The sequence below is a fragment of the Ceratotherium simum genome, chromosome 22 (genome assembly GCF_057802395.1).
Source record: "Ceratotherium simum simum isolate JZ-2026a chromosome 22, ASM5780239v1, whole genome shotgun sequence".
In the NCBI taxonomy this organism is placed as follows: domain Eukaryota; kingdom Metazoa; phylum Chordata; class Mammalia; order Perissodactyla; family Rhinocerotidae; genus Ceratotherium; species Ceratotherium simum.
Genome location: NC_141921.1, coordinates 4,290,009 through 4,311,334, shown reverse-complemented (window position 1 = coordinate 4,311,334; position 21,326 = coordinate 4,290,009). Strand labels below are relative to the sequence as shown.

Sequence of the window (21,326 nt, the reverse complement as noted above, 5' to 3'; positions counted from 1 at the left end):
CTAAAGCAATGGACAAGTTTTCAATCTACTAAATTGACTTCTTTCAACTGTGTCTCAAAAACTAAAGTGTTTGATCAAAGGATTGTTTAAACACTTCTGAGTATAATGTTATTAGCACATTGTAGGCCTTTCAACATAAAAATAAAGATATTAGTTCTGTGCTTGAAAAAACAAAAGGTTTAATGCTTATGGAGTTTAAGAGAAAATTATACATGAGACCAACTACTAGACTGCTTTTTTATAGGTATAATTAGTCATTTCAAATGATTTCAAATGCTCTCGTCTCTCAAACATCTCTAAGAAACTGGGATACCCATTAAACTGAGGTTCTGATCATTCAATAAATAGGGCGCTGATGTCCGGCAGTCATTTCTCATTTCACTAAACACCATTTCAAACGCATAAAATTCTTCACGTTGTTAGATAACAGTAATGGAAAAATATGTAATATCTGAAAAAAATGTTAAGCAATTTTACGAGCCATATGGAATATTTGTCATTTTTCATAGACTGTTTTAATCCTTCCATGTAAATTGTCATTTTTATAGCACAGAAAATCTTTTTCAATACATTTTTCTATAAAAAGACGAAACAAAACTATGTTTACCTTTTGGAAAGCAGACACAGGTGAAACAGCAAACATATTTCCCTCTCCAAACACTTCTGCCCAATTCCTCTGAGACACTTTCATTCTGTTTTTAAAATGGTATTCATTATCAGGATTGAAAGCCTGTATTCAAAGAGAACAGAGAAACATTACTATGATCTATTTCTATAGCAACACATATTAGAATTAGAAAAGAAGATTACAAATACAGCCTCAGACTCCTTCATTAATGGAACTCTCAGTATCCCAACAAAGCATATTCCTTAGCCAGTGCAAGGGAGCCAACGCCAAAAGTGGTGCTCTCCCGTCCTGTTCCACGTCTGCTGTGAGGGAAGAGGAGGCCACAGGACGAGAGGTCTGATTCGAGGCAAGGTGACACCAGTGCTCCCAGGGCTGCCACATATAGAGCTAGGCAGACAGGCAGTGAGGACAGAAGCTAGGGGGGGAAACATGAGCGCCCCTTCTTCATGGGGCTACTGTTACTAGTTGGGAAAAAAGGCCAGAAACCAAACTACATGAATACCCTGTATGAAAGTATTTATGATGTGAATAATCAAGGAGACATAAGGGAAAGCTATTTAATCTTTCTTAGAGCTGAAAAAGGTATTAGAATTAGAAAGGTATTTCTTTAAAACTGAAAACACAGAATGCTTGCTCACTTTTAAAATAAAAAGTAAGGACCCTGAGAGCTAAGTTAGTATCTTTTATGATGATATCATTATCACCCATTATTAATGACAAGTCAGAGAATAGCAGGTATTTTAAACAAAATCAAAACAAAAACGACTTCATTTTAGAGATGCTATACCATTGTAAGCACACCCAGGAGACCAATGGGAATTGGATCTTGTTTTATTCTCTCTGCAACCAGCTCTATTAACAGCATCAACATGTTGTAGATTCCTTCATGGATTTCAGTACCCCACTTGTGAACAGCACTTGATGTCAGGAGCTACAAAAACATAAAGGGCAGTTTAGAGTCCACCTTCAAAAGAAAAAAAAACTCTACGGTTTACCAGTTCAATCTTGAATAATCAAGAGATTGTTACCATAATACTTATTTTTATGCAGATGACTTGCTTTAAAAGACCCATGGCTGTAGTCCATCAACTCGTTTGTTTATTTCACAGTCAACACTGAGTTTTGTTTTTGAACTTTAATTCCCTTACATTAATGCAGTTTGTTTAAAAGAAAATTTTTGTTTGTTCCTCTACCTTTCATTACGACTAGGGGAGGTCAAGTCGTGTAGAACGAGCAAGACCTGAGATCAGTTCCTGGTACTACTGTTTTGGAGCTGTGTGGCCGTGGACAAATCTACCTGAGTGCTCAGAGGCTCAGTTCTCTCATCTCTAAAGCCCACTTCACACAGATGTTACAAGTACCAAAGATAAAACAAATGTGAAAGTATTTTATAAATAGTAAGGTATTATATCTTGGCTGTCACTATTAATATTCCTGGAATCTAAGAAATGGATGCTGTATTTCACGGATTAGAACACACACATTCTTTTCACGCTTTTTATATCCTAGAAACAGGATTGCATCTTCCCACCTGCTGACCAGATGGCGGCAGAACTTTGAGTCTGAAAAAAATTTTAGAACTACCTTACCAATTTATTTTGCCTATACTTTCCTTTCTGGTATGTAGAAAATATTCAATTTTTAAAAATGTTTAAGCAAATCTAAAATAGCTCTAAGTGATGAGGCACTGTAACATTGTTTACTTTCAGCTATGTTTCTTAAATATGAAACATAAAACAATGGTGCATCTTATATTCACATAGCATATTAGATTCATTAAAAAGGAGGGAAAAGGCACACAGGTGAATCTAAAATCATTGTCACTGGATTTCCCCAATCCTCGGTCTTCTAGTCCTTGGGAAGTCTAATTCAAGGAAAACTGCCAGAATAGAGAATGAGAAATCAAAAGATTTCACTTAATAAAATAATGGCAAATTGGTATTGTGGTTTCATGTTTTTGTAAGATATCCCTTCAGAGGGAAAATATTGTGCAATAAAAATTTCACCTTGGCCACACTGAGAAGCCCTGAACAAGAGCAGCCAAAAAGAGCCCAAACTTTGTCAGCTACAGAGGAAAACCTCAGCTCCATATTTCCTAAATACCAATTACCTGGACTATGTGCTCAAGTGAGCAATAATCATAAGACTGATTTTACACAAACCAATGAGTTACTATTGTTTGCAAGAATTTTTTTGCTTGCCAATATATTCTTTCTACACTTAAAAACTAAATAATAAAGCAAAATGAAATAGATTAACATTTTAAAAAGCTTCATGTGACTATAAAACTAAATGTATGTGAATTAAGCACCACTCCCTCTGTTGCCACCTCTTGTGTTCAGATTTTACTTTGAAAATGGGTTCTATCCACCTTCCAGAGAGGTGGGGAAAGACAGGCAGCACCTTGTGGGGAAGGTGTGCACAAGGTTTCAATGTAACTGTGTGCTACCGCCAGACCTCGACTGTCCTCCCTGCCTGAATACACTAGGATAGAGTCCAGGCTAGCCTGAAGGTGGAAGGTGAAGAAAGCAGAAACAACAACAAAGATCCTTCTGTGTACCTTATTCATACGATTGCTTATTATGTATACCCTTATCTCTAAAAAAATCTGAGGCAGCTTGTAAGAACATCCTAGGGGAGAGGGAGAGTCATCCACCAGGAAACACAGCCCAGGGAAATGCCACCAATCCTATTAGCCTACTGAGCTTTCTGCAGCCACGTCCAAAGGCACACAGAATTCATAGCTCTTCCATTTAATAAAAAAAGTATGTCTTATTGATGGGGAGGAGAACCTTTTTAATAGCTCTAAACTCAAAGAGAATTTATCATATACATTTGTTAAATGACACTGAACAACATAATGCAGGGGACCTTTGTGCGCATAATTTTACAGAAAAAAAACCCAACAACCACTTGACCGTTTATCATACTATTACAAACAGCTGAGGGCATAGCATAAAACAGTTCCCTAGAGCATCTCTGTATAGAGTACTACACTCCAAATATGCAACGTGCTGGTGGACGGACTTGACACAGGGCTCCTGGGATCTGGAGATGGTCAACCTCAAGGTCCTTTTCTTATACTAATAAATCCTTTTCCATGACTGAATATCAACTTGCACTTTCTTTCTCTATAAATTTATGTATACATTATGATATGTGTCACAGTATGTTACATTATAAAAATTCTGCTTTTAAAAAAGCTACTATAATTCTTAAGAGTTTAAAATAATTTTAAACTACGGACTGGTAGATGAATTTATCCAAAATGAAGATAAATTTTGATTCCATACAGTCCCTGCCCAAATGACAATTTAAAAAGATTTCTCCTCTTTTTCAAAGATGAAGCTATTTTCCTAAAATTAATTTTATTTTTTAAGCCTTAAATCAAGGGGTATTCTGTCTATCAAGATGCCGATGGGAATAACAGTTTGCAAATGAACAGTTTATTTTACTGGATTTTAAGATAAATACAAACTTCACCCATCTGTAGTTCTAGTGACTTATTTGCATATGGGACAAAAACGAATGTCAAAAACCAGAAGTACAAGACAGCAGGAGACTCATCTACTCACTCAACAAAGCTTTCCTGAGTTTTTTCTCTGAGCTAGGCATGGCCATATGCTGGGGAAAACAACAGTGTCTACGACACGGTCCCCGCTCTTGCGGGGGTTCAGGACTCATGTCCTGAAAAGGAAATCATGCTGAGTTAGACTTTCAGAAACATATTCCTGTGATCTCCCACTCTCACTGCTAAGAAAAACTGCTTTACAAGAGATGTGACCAGAACGGGAGCAAGTATGTCACCCTGGCTCTGACAGAGATGCTGCCATCCGCAGGCCGTTGCCAGTAAGAATACTCAAACCAGTCAAACTTTCTGTAGTTTAAAACGTCTGCTTCTGTCTCAGTAAAGTATAAAATGGCATATATTTCGATAAATAAATATTAATTAAGCGCCACAATCCTTAGTTTTAGTAAGATGTGTAACTCCCTAGTATAATTAAGTCTTAATCTATTCTTGAGCAATTAAATAGAAAGTAAAAGTGATATTCAACCAAAGACATGTGCAAACAATTAAATATAAAAAAAGTAAATGACTTATGAGCCCCAAATTCAGAGCTACTTTTTTCATCTTAGAGGATTCCTCAGTTGAACAAGATTCATAAACTGGCCTCCACGTAAAAAACTAAAACAAACAAAAAGACTGTTTACCTTCCCCCCACCACAAAAATCAGACCAGCACATCTTCTTTCTTACCTTTTTAAATGCTTCAGGCATACACCTATCCATAAATCTTTTACAATTCTCATCAGACTCGGAAAGACCTTAGTAAAATAAATTAAACAATATGCATTATTTAGATTTTAGGTAGTCTGTACAAATCACATATATATTTCAAATTCATATATCTAGAACTATTTATTATAGAAACGTTGACTCTTAAGGGATTATTAAAAGCAGAATATATACATTCTGACGAAGGAACAGTCTAAGAAACAATCACAGTATTAATTTACTTATTGAATAATTCATTTATTAACATTTATTAATTATTAATATACATTTGTTAATAGTATAATAAATACTAATTAGAACTGAAATGGTTGAACTTATGTTTCCATGCCAGAGTAACTTCAAATGATCTGACTAAATAGCTAATAAAACATCAAAAGTAACTACTTAATAGCCATTATTTTTTCCTAAACAACTCTATAAAAACACAAATATTCTTAATAAATGCTCTTCTTCCCTAAAATAAACTGATGAATTCTGTGTAATAAAATACACAGAATTGCACCTAGCACAGAGTAAGTGATAAATACTTGCTAAGTGAATGAATGAATCCTCTGTAAAACTATCCTTTGGAATACATTTTTTTAAAAAAAACTCAGTAACGGATTTTGCTTATCATTAGGAATACTGCTGACTACATTTTCTTCTTTTCAGACCCACTGCCTAGCACAGTACCTACATCCTAACAGGCACTCAATAAATGCTGCTGCTGAGAAGCCAGTAATAAATGCACCATAAAAGTCTATTACCATCAAATCTAATCGTAGTCAAAATATTTCCTCTTGATGTGCCTCATATTGAATCATGGTAGTAAACTTTGCACAATTTTAATGAGAAAAAAATATCACAAGAGAGTGGCCAAATTCATCTTATTTTATAACTGAATTCAATATGAAAATAAATTATTTTCTATTTATAGTACCAAAGCTTCCTGCTGACACCCATTCTTCCAACCTATTATTTTATTACTCTATTAGTTTAACATTTGTAAAGCACTAAGACAGTGCTAAGCACTTAATAAGCATAAAATGTTTGTTAAATAAATATTACTTTCTTCTTTTAAAAAAAAAAGAACCCACTAAATTGAGCCTTAATTTAAAGTACTCCAAGCTTCAGTGGAAAAAGTTAATTTCAATTTATATAAAGCTTTTCAATCATGTTTTACAGAATCTTGCGGTCTATTGGAGCTAGAAGAGAAGAGTTGACTTCATTCAAAGCTTTTATTCCACAGAGGAGTAGGAGAGGAAACAACCTAAGATCACACAGACAGGCAAGGACAGGAGCCAAGAGCGAAGTCAGGCCTCCTGTCAAAAACCCCTCATGTGTCCCGAGGTCTGAATACTTACCAAGTCTCGCTAGGTAGGTAGATGCCAACAGGCATTTGCCTAGTGATTCTTCTCGCTTGTAAGGGATTGACCAATGATCAGTCAAAACCCGGCTTTCCAGTTCATATAAATTTGTTGTAGGGAATTCAATTCCTTCCCCTGAGCAGTTTCCATTTTCATCATTCTTCTGACAAAAAAGGATTATGGTAAAAAACAAACTAATTAGTGGCAACTTAAAAAATTTTTAATGTAGCATAGAGCAGATGCTTAATCAGTGGGAGCTACTAACAACAGTGTGGATTCCACACTTCTTTCTCATAATCACGTCTTTCACCAAGACTATCTCGAGTATCCTCAACTTTTATCATTGCAGCATCCCTACTCCCTCAGAAGGTGAGCTCATCTCATTCTTCGAAAACAAACTCTCTCACTCTCTCATTACAAAATATCAGTCCTACTTTCACCCACTGCCATCCTATCTCCTCGCCCCTCTTTTTCAGGGAGGGGATAAATTTCTCCAGAGAACTGTCTGTATTTGTTGTCTCCACCTCCTCATCACTGACTCACTCCTGAAACCAAACCAACACAGATTCCAGAGTCCCTGGTCTTCCAAAGTGGCTATTGTTAGGGTCCCCACTGAACGTTATCATTAAACCCAATGAACGTCTCAGTCCTCATTTTACTTTTCAGGTATATTTGACCTTTTGCCTACTCCCTCTTCCTGGCATGCTAGATTCGCTTCCCTTACTTCCCAGAACAGCACACTTCCCTGTTCTCCTCCCGTCGGTCTGGTTGTTCCTCTCCTGTCTCCCCTTCTGGTCACCCTCCCCTTCCTAGCCATCAAACATTGGAACTTCTCAAACCTCAGTGTGAGGCTCCCTTCTCTCTTCTTAGTGTTCTCCCACCCAGTGAATGGCACCACACTCACTCAGCAGCACAGTCAGAAAGCAGGGACTCATTCTTAAAACCCTGTTCTCCCACCTGCACCCCAAGACCAGATTAGACCTCCTAAATTTCTTTTAAGTCCATCTACTTTTGTCCATCTCAACAGAGACGTTACTGTTCCTCAACTCACCTTTCTGCCCTCTTAACCTACTTAACTCCTACACATCCTTAACTCTTTTACAGAAGCCTTTCCAGAACTTCTAAACTATGTCAAATTCCTTTCATTATTTTTTACTCTTACTATCCTGAACTTCTCCTTCCCAGCACTACTCACAGATACCGTTTTACATTTATTCGTGATTTATTGTATGTTGCCCCCACTAGACCAGGCTACATCAGGACAGAGACTCTGTCTGGTTTTGACCACCCCTATATCTCCAGAACCTGGTGCCTAACACAAAGTAGGTATTTAATACATATTGTGAAATCGAAAAATAATTCACACAAAGTTTCAACAATCAATGGGGTAACTGCCAGACTTCCCATCAGTTCTCACTATGCTAATTTGTAATAAAGCAAACTGAACCCCTCCCCACAAACTGCCCAATACCTACTCTAGTTTCTCTGAAAACCTAAATATTTTCACAATTCACCCTATAATTTAATCATTACAAAATAATATCATGCCATTAAAAAAATCACTTTTAACCTCAGTGAAGGAAAAGATCGTAAATATAAAGTAGAAATGATAAAACCACAGAGAAGAAAGCAATTCTCAATCCCATATAAATGATATCTAAACAACAAAACACACACACAGTTTTATATACACATGCACGTTATTATGTATGTATATTGAATACACATACATACAGAGAGAACAATAAAGAGAATGTGATAAAATGTTAACATTTGAAGAAGCTGAATAAAGGTTATATAAAAATTCCAGATTTATATAAAGGTTATAAATAATTCCAGATTCACAGAAAAGTTGCAAAAATAGCAAAATTTTTCTGTAAATCTGGAATTATTTCAAAATTAAAATAAAAACAACTGAGTTGGGCCGGCCCTGTGGCTTGGTGGTTAAGTGCGCGCGCTGCGATGCTGGTGGCCCGGGTTTGGATCCCGGGTGCGCATCGAGGCACCACTTCTCCGTTCATCCTGGGGCCGAGTCCCACATGCAGCAACTAGAAGGATGTGCAGCTACGACATACAACTACCCACTGGGGCTTTGGGGGGAAAAAAAATAAAATAAAATAAATAAAATCTTTAAAAAAAAAAAAAAACAACTGAGTTGGATAAATATATAAAAGCATAGAATTTTAGAGCCAGACAGAATCTAAGAGAATTCAGTATTTTACACATGAAGAGTCTAATGAATTAGAGAGGTATGGAATCACCTATAGTGGTAAAAAAAGGTTAAACTATACTTAGTATGCTCTACTTAAGAAGCCCATTTCACTTGGTAACAAATAATTTGGTTTCTAAATACTTTTATGTTTTAATCTTAAATTTCCAAATAAGTAACACATGTTTTGTAGAAAATATGAATAGCAAAAAATAAAACCCACCATTAATTCCACCACTTAAAAATTAATCACATTGACATTTTAATAAATATTTTTCCAATATAAGCTTTTTCTATATAGATTTTATTTTCTTAAAAAATCACAAATGTGGAATTAACCTCACTCTCACAACGTCCAGGCTCCTCACCATTCTCTCTCATATAAAGAGTGTATTAATGTAGTATTTCTTCTCCTATCTGATTTAAAAGACAGATGCACAAATTAATAATTATGAAACTGTGTTAATGGGCTTATAATGTATATAGATGTAATTTGTATGATAATAATAGTACAAAGGAGGGGGAAGGGAACAAAATTACATTGAAGCAATGTTTTGTTCACTATTGAAATTAAGTTGATATTAATCCAAAATACATTACTATAAATCAAGATGTTAATTGTAATCCACAGATTACACTAAGAAAATAATTTATACAGTGAAAGAAAAAACAAGGCAATTAAAGTGGTACATTCAAAAATATCTACTTAATACAAAAGACAAGAGTAACAGAGGATTAGGGGAACAAAAAGGCATAAGACATATATAGAAAACAACAGTAAAATGGTAGATGTAGATCTTGTCTTATTAACTAATTATATTAAATAATAATTATCAGTAATATATTAAATATAAATGGACTAAACACTCCACTCAGAAGGCAGAGATTTGAAGAATGATTTAAAAAAATGATCGAACTATATGCTGTCTACAACAAACTTTAGATTCAAAGACACAAAAAGGTTAACATAAAAGGATGAAAAAAGATATATCATGCACACATAAAGGAGCTGGAGTAGCTATATTAGTTTCAGACAGAACAGATGTTATGACAAGACATGTATTACTAGAGACAAAGAGGGATAATTTTATAATGATAAAAAATGTGAATACAGCAGGAAGATAAAATAAAAGGATGGAAAAAGATACACCATGAAAATGGTAACCAAAAGAGAGCTGGAGTGGCCACACTAACATGAGAAAAAAACCGATGTTACGTGAAAACTTGTTAATAGAGACAAAGAAGAATTTCTTTTTTTGTGTGTGAGAGATCAGCCCTGTGCCAACATCTGCCAATCCTCCTCTTTTTTTGCTGAGGAAGACTGGCCCTGGGCTGACACCCGTGCCCACCTTCCTCCACTTTATATGGGATGCCGCCACAGCATGGCTTGCCAAGCAGTGCGTCAGTGTGCACCCGGGATTGGAACCGGGGAACCCCGGGCCACCGCAGCAGAGTGCGCACACTTAACCGCTTGCGCCACCGGGCCGGCCCCAAGAAGAATTTTTTTTATTGATAAAGGGTTATTAATCCATCAGGAAGACATAACAATTATAAACATAAATGTATTTAACAACAGACACCCAAAGTACAAGAAGCAAAAACTGACAGAATTGAAGAGAAAGACATAATTAAACAACAACAGTGGGCGGCTTTAATAACTCACTTTCAATAACAGAACTTGGCAAAAGGTCAACAAGGAAATAGACAAGTTAAACAATACCTAAAAGACATTTATAGAATACTCTATCCATGAACTGCAGAATATACATTCTTCTTAAATATACATGGAACATTCTCCAGGATACAACATATATTAGGTCATAAAGCCTCAATAAATGCGAAAGGATTAAAATCATACAAAGTACATTCTCCGATCACAATGGAATAAAATTAGAAATCAACAGCAGAATGAAATTTGTGAAATCCAAAAATATGTGAAAATTAAACATACTCCTGAATAACCAATGGATCAAAAAAGAATCACAAGGGAAATTAGAAAATACTTTGAGGTGAATGAAAATTAAAATGCAACGTACCTTATGAGATGCAGTGATTCGAGGGAAATTTTTTTTAAAAAAAGAAAAATCTCAAATCAACATAACTATGCACCTTAGGAAACTAGACAAAGAAGAGCAAACTAAACCTAAAGCAAGCAGACTAGAAGGAAATAATGAAGATTACAGTGGAAATAAATGAAAGAGAAAAACAACAGAAACAATAAACAAAAACAAAAGTTGGTTCTTTGAAAAGATCAACAAAATGGACAAATCTTCAGCTAGACTGACCAAAAAAAAAAAGAGAGAAGGCTCAAATTACTAACATCCGGAATGAAAAAGGGGATGTCAATATTGAACTTACAGAAATAAAAATGATTATAAGGAATATTATCGACAATTTTATGCCAACAAATTAGATAATCTAGATGAAATGGACAAATTCCTACAAAGACATCATCCACCAAAACTGACTCAAGAAGAAACAGAAAATCTGAATAGACCTATACCAAGAGAATGCTTTCTAATCAAAAGATTCCCACAAAGAAAAGAGCAGGACCAAATACCATTACTGGTGAATTCTACCAAACATTTAAAGAAGAATTAACATCAACCCTTCACACTCTTCCCAAAAAAAAAAGGAGGGAAGGGAACACTACCAACTTATTTTATGAGGCCAGTGTTACCCTGATATTAAAACCACACAAAGACACTTAACATCCATTAGGATGGTACTACCAAAAACACAGAAAGTAACAAGTGCTGGCGAACATGTAGAGAAACTGAAACCTTTGTGCATTGCTGGTGGGAATATCAAATGGTGCAGCCACAGTGAAAAACACAATGGTAGTTCCTCAAAAAATTAAACACAGAATTACCACATGATCCAGCAGTTCTACTTCTGGATATATCCAAAAGAACTGAAAGCAGGGACTCAAACAGATATTTGTACACCCATTTTACAGTAGCATTATTTCTAATAGCCAAAAGGTAGAAGCAACCCAAGGGTCCACTGATGACTGAACGGATAACCAAAATGTGGTATGTATACACAATAGAATATTATTCAGCCTTTAAAAGGAAGGAAATTTTTGGGACAGCCCAGTGGCATAGTGGTTAAGGTCAGGCGCACTGCTTCAGCAGCCCAGAGTTCACAGGTTTGATCCTGGGCGCGGACCTACATACCGCTCATCAAGCCATGCTGTGGTGGCGTCCCACATACAAAATAGAGGAAGACTGGTACAGATGTTAGCTCAGGGACAATCTTCCTCAAGCAAAAAGAGGAAGGTTGGCAATAAGTGTTAGCTCAGGGCCAATCTTCCTCACCACAAAAAAAAAAAAAGGAAGGAAATTCGGATACATGCTACAATAGACACGAACCTTGAACACATTATGCTAAGTGAAATAAGTCAGTCACAAAAGGACAAATATTGTATGATTCCACTTATATGAGGTACCTAGAGTAGTCATATTCATAGAGACAGAAAGTAGAATGGTGGTTGCCAAGGCCTGGGGTCAAGGGAGAATGAGCAGTTATTATTTAATGAGTACATAGTTTGAATGTGGGACGATGAAAAAGTTCTGGAGATGGACGGTGGCGATGGTTGAAGAACAACATAAATATACTTAATGCCACAAAACTGTATCCTTAAAAATGGTTAAAATGGTAAATTTTATGTTACGTATACTTTACCACAACTTTAAAAAGTGGACAAAGACAACATAAGACAAAAAAAACAAACAGAAAAAACTACAAACCAATATCCCTATGAATATAGACACAAAAATCCTTAACAATAAACTAGCAAACCGAATCCAGCAATATATAAAAAGGATCCTACAACCTGACCAGGTATGATTTATCCCAGGCATGCAAAGCTGGTGTAGCATACAAAAATCAATAAATATAATATACTACGGTAACAGAATAAAGGACAAAAAACACACAATCATCTCAATAGATGCAGAAAAAACATTCACAAAATCCAACACCCTTTCATGATAAAAAAAAAATCAACAAAGAAATAAAAGGGAATTTTCTCAACCTGATGAAAGGCATCTACAAAAAAACCTACAATTAACATCATACTTAACTGTGAAAAGACTGAATGTTTTCCTCTAAAACCAGGAACAAGACAAGGATGTGTGTTCTCACAGCTTCCACTCAACATGGTACTGCAGTGTCTCAACAGGGCAATTAGGCAAAATACGAAATAAAGGGCATTCATTCAGATTGAAAAGGATGAAGTAAAACTATTTCTGTTCACTGATGATATAATCTTGTATATAGAAAATTCTGAGGAATCCACCAAAAAAAACCTACCAGAACTAATAAATGATTTCAGCAAGGGTGCAGAATACGATATCAACATATAAAATTCAATTGTATTTCTATACACTAACAATGAACAATCCTAAAATAAAATTAAGAAAATTCCATTTACAACACCACCAAAAAGAATAAAATACTTAAGAAGTACAAGATTTGTACACCGAAAACTACAAAACATTATGGAAAGAAATTAAAGAAGACCTAAATAAATGGAAAGATTTCTCACGTTCATGAGTTGGAACTTAATATTGTTAGGAGGGCAATACTCTCCAAACTGGTCTACAGATTCAGCGCCATCAGTGTCAAAATTCCAGCTGGCTCTAAAACTTACAGAAACGCAAGGAACCCTGAACAGCCAAAATAATCTTGAAAGAACAAAGTTTGAGAATTCATACTTCCCACTTTCAAAACTTACTACAAAGCTATAGAAATCAAAACAAAGTAGTACTGGCATAACGAAAAACATACAGAGCAACAGAATTGAATTGCGATTCCATAAATAAGTCCTTATATTTGTGGTCAATTGATTTTCAACATAGGTAACAATACAATTTAGTTAATTTCTGACAAAAGCAGAGACAACTGCTTTTGCTGAGACAACTGACTATACACAAACAAAAGAATGAAACTGGACCCTTAACTCACACCATATAAAAAATTAACTCAAAATGTAACACAGGAGTATATCTACATGGTCTTGGATTAGGCAATTATGTCTTAAATAGGATACCAAAAACACAACAAAAGAAAAAACAGATAAATTTTGAATTTTGAACTTCAAAATTAAAAACTATTTTTTTTTTTTTTTTTGTGAGGAAGATCAGCTCTGAGCTAACATCCATGCTAATCCTCCTTTTTTTGCTGAGGAAGACCGGCTCTGAGCTAACATCTATTGCCAATCCTCCTCCTTTTTTTTTTCCCCACAGCCCCAGTAGATAGTTGTATGTCATAGTTGCACATCCTTCTAGTTGCTGTATGTGGGACGCGGCCTCAGCATGGCCGGAGAAGCGGTGCGTCGGTGCGCGCCCGGGATCCGAACCCCGGGCTGCCAGTAGGGGAACGCATGCACTTAACCGCTAAGCCACGGGGCCGGCCCAAAATTAAAAACTTGTGTGCATCAAAGGACATCAATAAGAAGTGAAAAGACAATCACAGAATAGGAGAAAATATCTGCAAATTTTGTATCTGATAATGGACTTTTATCTAAAATATAAGAGAACTCTTACAGCTCAACAACAAAAATACAAATAACCCAATAAAAAAATAGGCAAAGGATTTGAATGGACATTTCTCCCAAGAAGATATACAAGTGGCCAATAATTAGCACATGAAAAGATGCTCAGCATCACTGGTCATCAGGGAAATGCAAATCAAAACCACAAGATACCAATTCACACACACTAGAATGGCTAAAATGAAAAAAGACAGACAATAGCAAGTATTGGTGAGGATGTGGAGAAACGGGAACCTTCACACACTGCTGGTTGGATTATAAAATGCTGCAGCTTTTTTGCAAGATAGTTTGGCAGTTTCTCAAAGTTAATCATAGTTACCACAGGACACAGCAATGCTATTCGTAGATATACCTATGAGATACACCCAAGAGAAATGAAACATATGTCCACACAAAAACTTGTACATGAATGTTCATAGCAGCACTGTTGATAATTAGTCAAAAAGTAGTGAAAACCCAAATGTCCATCAAAACTGATGAATGAATAAATAAAATCTGGTAAAATCATACAATGAAATTTCTTTAGCCCTAAAAATGAACAAAGTACTGATACACGGTACAACACAAATGAACTTCAAAAAGATTATGCTAAGTGAAAGAAGCCAGACATAAAAGGCCACATATTACATGATTCCATTTACATGAAATGTCTAGAATAGGCAAATCCACAAAAATAGAGGGTAGATTAGTGGTTGCCAGATGATCAGAAGAGGGAGAAAAGGAGAGTGACTGCTAATGGATACAACGTTTCTTTTGGGGATGACAAAAATATTCTAAAATTAAAGAGTGGTGATGGTTGCACAACTCTGTGAATGCATACTTGAAAAGAGTGAACTTTATGGCATGTGAATTATATCTCAATAAAGCTCTTATTCTAAAAAGTTGATTAACAAAAATGAGTTCAATGATTATAGTCACTCAATATAAGTATATAAATATCCTATCCAAGAATTTCAAAACACAGAGTTGTACCCCATGATCTATAATAAAAGTGATACATATGCCCATTAGATAGTTTTAAAACAGCAATTTAAAAAATAATATATTTAAGATCTAACAGGTGAAAAATCTCATGCTGCCTCCTAAAAGGTTAACACTCTTGGTATTAAAAAAGGAGGGAAGAGACATGGTGTACACTAGGGTTACTGCATGATACAGAACAACCTTACATTTTGAGGAGGGTGCTGCCAACACAAGAAGATAGGGAATCACGAGAGGAGGAAAAAGTGACATGAACCCATACTTAGGTTGGTTTAATATTTTGAGTCATCATTTTGAGTAGAGCCTGTCCCTGGCAAAAATTACATATTGAGCAAGAGAACACATGCAAAGCAGCTCAGAACTGTCCTATGCAAAATAGCTCCCAGCAGACACCAGGTATTGGGCTTTTAACAAGAACCCTTGAATGTAACATCCTATTTTCATTAGACACCAAATCTCAAGGATATCCAAGTAACCATTAATGACCAATGATTCTAAATTGATTAGAAATACATTTATCAAAAGCTCACTATGCTCCATACAAGCGGCTCAGCACTGGGGACAGAGATAAAGGTATAATTCCTGTCTTTAAAGAGCAGGACAATACTCTGGTTTCTCTTCAGATCGTATAAATTTTTCACCTTTTTAAAGAGCAGAACACCTGAACGTATGGAAGGGGTGATCGAAGCCAGCACTGGCTGTTGCTGTGCATGCGTGTGCAGTGGGAACGAGAGTGTACACAGCTGAAGAAGCTTAAGGGAAATGGTACACCAGGCAGAGGGTGACAGAGCTTATTATTTCAAAACGAATATTACTTTATTTTTCAAGTATATTAAGTAAAAAACCTCAACGTTTTCAGCCTTTTTGACCACTTGAGGCAGTGTCTTTATTTTTTTATTATGATATTCCATCAATTTCATTTAAAATTTAAAAATGCTTAATTTTTAAGAAGTTTTACAATATTTATGTCAAGTCAGCATTTGTTAGAAATGTACAATTCTGTCACTAAAGCAGAAGAGAAATGAGCTCACAAATGATTCTCGAATGGCACTTTTAACCTGAAATATTTCTAATAACACTGCATCTTTTGTATTCAGTTATCCAAGAAAATAATAGACGAGCTAATGTGTTAAATTATGATTTCTGAATTGGCCATTTTAGGATTCAAATCAAAACAATTAACGTTGTTGGACAATGATTTAGGCTATTTCCTAAATAACTAATGTTACTTATGCCCATAAACACAAACAAAAATGTAAACAAGGCCTCTGTAACTGCCATAATACTTGATAGTGTCATAAACACGCTAAGAATTCAAAACTTTGTGATTATAACTTTATCTACGGGCAAACCGTTCAGAATGAGTCTTACTATTTACTTACTTAAAAGGGCAACTTAGTACTTTTAATTGTAAATGAAGTTTTTCACGGAATTGATAAATGCTGACACTGTATAGGTAAATTTACCCCCCCAGAGTTTAACAAAGATCTTTAGATTTAATACGTAGATTATTTTGACAAAAATATTTTTCTGCATGATACCTTTTATATTTACAATTAGACATGTTCATATATGTCACTACCCATATCCCGAAACTTACCTGTTTGAAAAATGCAGACGAACCAACATAAATACAGGCAATACGTTAACTGGGGGATGAGTATACAAAACAATATAACTTACTTAACCCTTGCAAATGAGCTTTAACGTATCATTGCATAAGCTTCTAAGTTAATAATAGAGTTTAATATTTATTTAGAAAACTACCTTCAAGTTTTAAAAAAGACAACAAACCCTTTGCTCTTGAGCTCAACAAGGATATATTAATAAAACTTAAGCCTTCTTTGTTTAAAGACACAAAACCTCCTCAAGTAGGCACCGCCTGTTAGTTTAGAGATAAGCATGGCTCCTCTCTGCCCACTGACTCAACAAACACAGATAAAAAATATTATTCAACTTAATGGACAGGAGATGGCCAATGTTGCTTAAGGTTTATTTTAATACTAAATCCAATTACTGAACTATTTTATTCACCAACAATGTCTTCAAAAGAGATTCCAGGGCCGGCCCTGTGGCTTAGCGGTTAAGTGCGCGCGATCGGCTGCTGGCGGCCCGGGTTCGGATCCCGGGCGCGCACCGTCGCACTGCTTCTCCTGTCATGCGGAGGCCGCGTCCCACGTACAGCAACTAGAAGGATGTGCAGCTATGACATACAACTATCTACTGGGGCTTTGGGGGAAAAAAATAAATAAATAAAAAAAAAAAAAAAAAAGAGATTCCAAGTTTCTGGTTAATGTACAGAAAAATGAAGATGCCAAATTGATTTCTCCATGATTTTTTTATTTTTATTTTTTTTGTGAGGATATCAGCCCTGGGCTAACATCTGCCAATCCTCCTCTTTTTTAGCTGAGGAAGACTGGCCCTGGGCTAACATCCATGCCCATCTTCCTCCACTTTATATGGGACGCTGCCACAGCATGGCCTGCCAAGCAGTGCATCAAATGGATTTGTCTATTATCTAAAATAAACAACGATTAGCACTATACATGTCAAATGCTTAAGGAAAAACACAAAAACACGAACATTATAAATTAGTGATTCCAAGTCACTAATTTATAACTTTCATGAAATCTTGAGACTGTCATTTTTATTTATTAAATATTTTTTAAAGCAATTCAGAAACAGTTATATACAGATCTGAAATTCCTTCTGATATTTCAGACTAGAGACAATGATTCCTAAAATATTGCTTCCTGGAAAAAGAGAGATGATGGGAAAGTGCAGGCAGTCCCCAAGTTACTACTACATCATGTCTCAAGTCTGTTGCAAATTGTATTCTTGGAATTCATTTTCATTTCATGTTATAAGTAGTAGAGAATTTCCTAACTTTTCTACAAAAGCTGACATTTCTTGCGGTCCCTTTCTTTCATTACCCTTGGTGGTTACTCATGTATTTAGAATATATAGAAACAAGGTTTTCATGAGAAGTTGTCTTATAATTCAAAGGTGATATCTTACAAATAGGATTTATCTTTTCATTAGATTTAAGGTTTGGGACTTACAAATCATCAATTACAGGAACAAAAAAGTAGGTAGCTAAAGTTTGAACCTTCAGTTTTCACAGACAGCAGGAAGAAGGAGAGAGATGGTAAAGGGGGATCGAGATACACTCAGATGAGAGCAAGATGAGTGAGTGGACAAAGGAGAACTGATGTATCTGCTGGGTACTTAGCTACTAGGTGTCAGGAATTGTGCCAAATCCCATAAGGCAAGAATTATCATCTTCATATTTTAGATGGAAAACTAAAACTCAAATAAGACCAGTTACTCAAAGTCATATTTCTTATGGTCTCTTACCCAACACCAGCAGTCATTCACGTGTAAGGAATGGGATGAGAATTCAAGTCAAGATTTCCCCAAATCTCAGGTTCTAGATTAAGAATACTTGGAGGTATTCCAATTCCTCCTAAAATTGGTAGAATGGCATAGCCCCAGAAAGCACCACTCCAGAATGGGGGTAAAAGGGTTGTAAAAAAACCAACCCAACAAACTTATACAGTGTACCCTAAACCAAGATTTGAGAGGGTAAGCGAGGATTAATTACCAATTAAAATTTCTGTTTCTTCCAAAGCACTAGTATTTCTTAATCCATTGATATTCCTCAAGTTCTAGATAAGGGGTTATCTAGCATAAGCAATTACTTTTTATTCTTAATTTTGTTGAAATTTCCTTTACTATATATTCCTACATGACAGATCTAAATGTTGATCTAAATCTGTCACCACCACTTGCTACCTGTGTGACCTTTGAACAAGCTTCTTCACAACTCACTATGTGCCTCAGTTTTCCCAACAAAAAATAGAGACTAGTGCCTGGCCTGCAGGATTAATACGCAGAGGAGAGAGAACCCACGTAGAGGGCCCACTCCAGTAAACAGGCATGTCATAAACAGTAGCCCACACGCCCTTCAAGCTTCAGATGAGTGCTTCTATCTCCCTATCACTCTTCAACCTTGGCGCCCACAAGGCACATCAGATTAATCATACCCACAAAGAACTCAGTGTCCTTCTGCTTCAAATTTGTTTCTTCTCTAAAATTCCTAATCACTGAAACTTTGTGTCATCTTTCCAACCAGTTGGTCACCATACCACAATGATTCTACTTCAGAAATTTCTCTGGAATAGTCTCTCCTAGCCAACCACTGCCTTAGTTGAGGTCCTCGCTGTATGCTGCTTAGACTGCTGCAACACTCTATCTTGTCCCTGCCACCATTCCATCCCTACCCCTGCGCCCCCTCCAAAATGCCACCAAAGTGATCTTCCTTTAAAAAATAAAAACTAAAACAAACCAAAGAAAGGAATCTGATCCCATCAAGTTTCCTGCACTGGCAGGCATGGCTCTTTATCATCTGACCACAACCTACAAACACAACCTCATCTGCCACTTCCCCAACCCATTCTGCTCTAACCACACTGAACTTCTCAGTCCCCTGAGTACGCAAGGCCTTGTCATGAAATCATGCACAGCTCTATGCCGGTTCCTCTGCTTAGAATACCCTTTCTCAACCTAATAAATTACTACTTGTTCTTTGCTACAGACTGAATGTGTCTACCCAAAGTTCGTATGTCGAAACCTCATCTCCAATGTGATGGTATTTGGAGACGGGGCCTTTGGGAGGTGATTAAGTCAGGAGCGCTCCACTCTTATAAAAGAGATCACAGAGAACTCCCCTGCCCCTTCCACCGGGTGAGGTTACAGTGAGAAGACGGCTGTCTATTAACCAGCAAGTGGGTCCTCACCAGACACTGAATCTGCCTGCGCCTTGATCCTGGACTTCCCAGCCTCCAGAACTGTGAGAAATGAATTGCTGTTGTTTATAAGCCACCCAGTCTATGGTATTTTCTTATAGCAGCCCAAACAGACTAAGACATTCTTCAAAACCAGTTCAAGTTTCATCTCTTCAACAAAATTCTGAAGATTCCTCTAAGCAATTTCTTCTATTCTTATACAAAATTTCTTCTATTCTTATACAAAATTATCATTCAGTATTTTCCAGCAGCTGTGAACACATCAACAAATAAGACAAACACATTCTGTCCTTGAAGCTTGGAGATACACTATCAGAGAAGACAATTAAATAAGAGACTACACTTTCTTGTAAGGAGCGTGTTATAATAACAGAGTGCTATGAAAGTATATGAGAAGGGGAACCCATGGAATTTTATTCAGCCTTAAAAAGGAAGGAAATCCTGTCATATGCCACAACATGGATGAGCCTTGAGGACATTATGCTAGGTGAAATAAGCCAGTCACAAAACAACAAATACTGTATGTTTCCACTTACATGAGGTATCTAAAGTAGTCAAATTCATAGAAACAGAAGGTAGAATGGTGGTTGCCAGGGGCTGGGAGAAGGGGAAAAAGGGGAGTGCTTTGATGGGTATAGAGTTTCAGTTTGGCAAGATGAAAAAGTTCTGGAGATCTGTTACACAACAATGTGAATACACTCAACCCTACTGAACTGTACACTCAAAAATGGTTAAGATGGTAAATTTTGTTATGTGTTTTTTACCATAATTTAAATAAAAAGAAGAAGAAAAAGAAGGGAACTCAGCCTAATCATGGTCAAAGGTAGCCTATAAATGAAATAACATTTAAGCTGAGACCAAAGTAGGCATCTAACTTCCTCACCACAACCTCATCACGGTTAATTCTCAGTCCTCATCTTACTTAACCCCTCAGCAATATTTAACACAGCAGATCACTCCCTCCTTGGAACACCTCCTTCGCTTGGCTTCCAGCACAGAGCGCCAGCTGGCTCCTCTCCCTTCACTCTTCACTAACCACTCCTCAATCTCGGTTGCTGGTTCCTCCTTGTCATTCTAGTCTCTCAACACCTGGAGCCCAGTCCTCAGACCTCTTCTTTACGTTACATACAGTCACGCATTGCTTGATGATGGAGACATGTTCCGAGAAATGTGTTGTTAGGCGATTTCATCGTTGTGCAAACGTCCGAGTGTACTTACACAAACCTTGATGCTATAGCCTACCCCACTGCTCCTAGGCTACAAACTTGTACAGCATCTTACTGTACTGAATACTGTAGGCAACTGTAACACAATGATAACTATCTGTATATCTAAACATAGAAAAGGTACAGTAAAAATACGTACAAAAGATAAAAATGGTTCACCTCTATAGGGCACTTACCATGAATGGAGCCTGCAGGACTGGAAGTTTCTCTGGGTGAGTCTGTGAGTCAGCAGTGAGTGAATGTGAAGGCCTAGGACATTACTGTACACTACT

The 21,326-nt window shown here is 36.4% G+C and overlaps 1 protein-coding gene across 4 annotated transcripts in view; it reads right to left on the bottom strand.

The window, feature by feature from the left end:
- Positions 1-21,326, bottom strand: part of USP24 (ubiquitin specific peptidase 24) — a 150,065-nt gene that overhangs the window by 108,171 nt on the left and 20,568 nt on the right. For 3 of the 4 annotated variants that reach the window (XR_015555734.1, XM_087445864.1, XM_004438606.3), the window contains exons 2-5: positions 6,268-6,433; positions 4,886-4,953; positions 1,416-1,559; positions 608-730 (exon numbers count right to left, since the gene is read on the bottom strand). Coding sequence is in view for 3 of the 4 variants with exons in the window: in XM_087445864.1 (XP_087301990.1) it covers positions 608-730; positions 1,416-1,559; positions 4,886-4,953; positions 6,268-6,433 (501 nt within the window). In the remaining variant the exon portion in view is untranslated. The remainder of the gene's footprint in view (positions 1-607; positions 731-1,415; positions 1,560-4,885; positions 4,954-6,267; positions 6,434-21,326) is intronic. The other variant, XM_087445863.1, reaches the window with a different exon arrangement.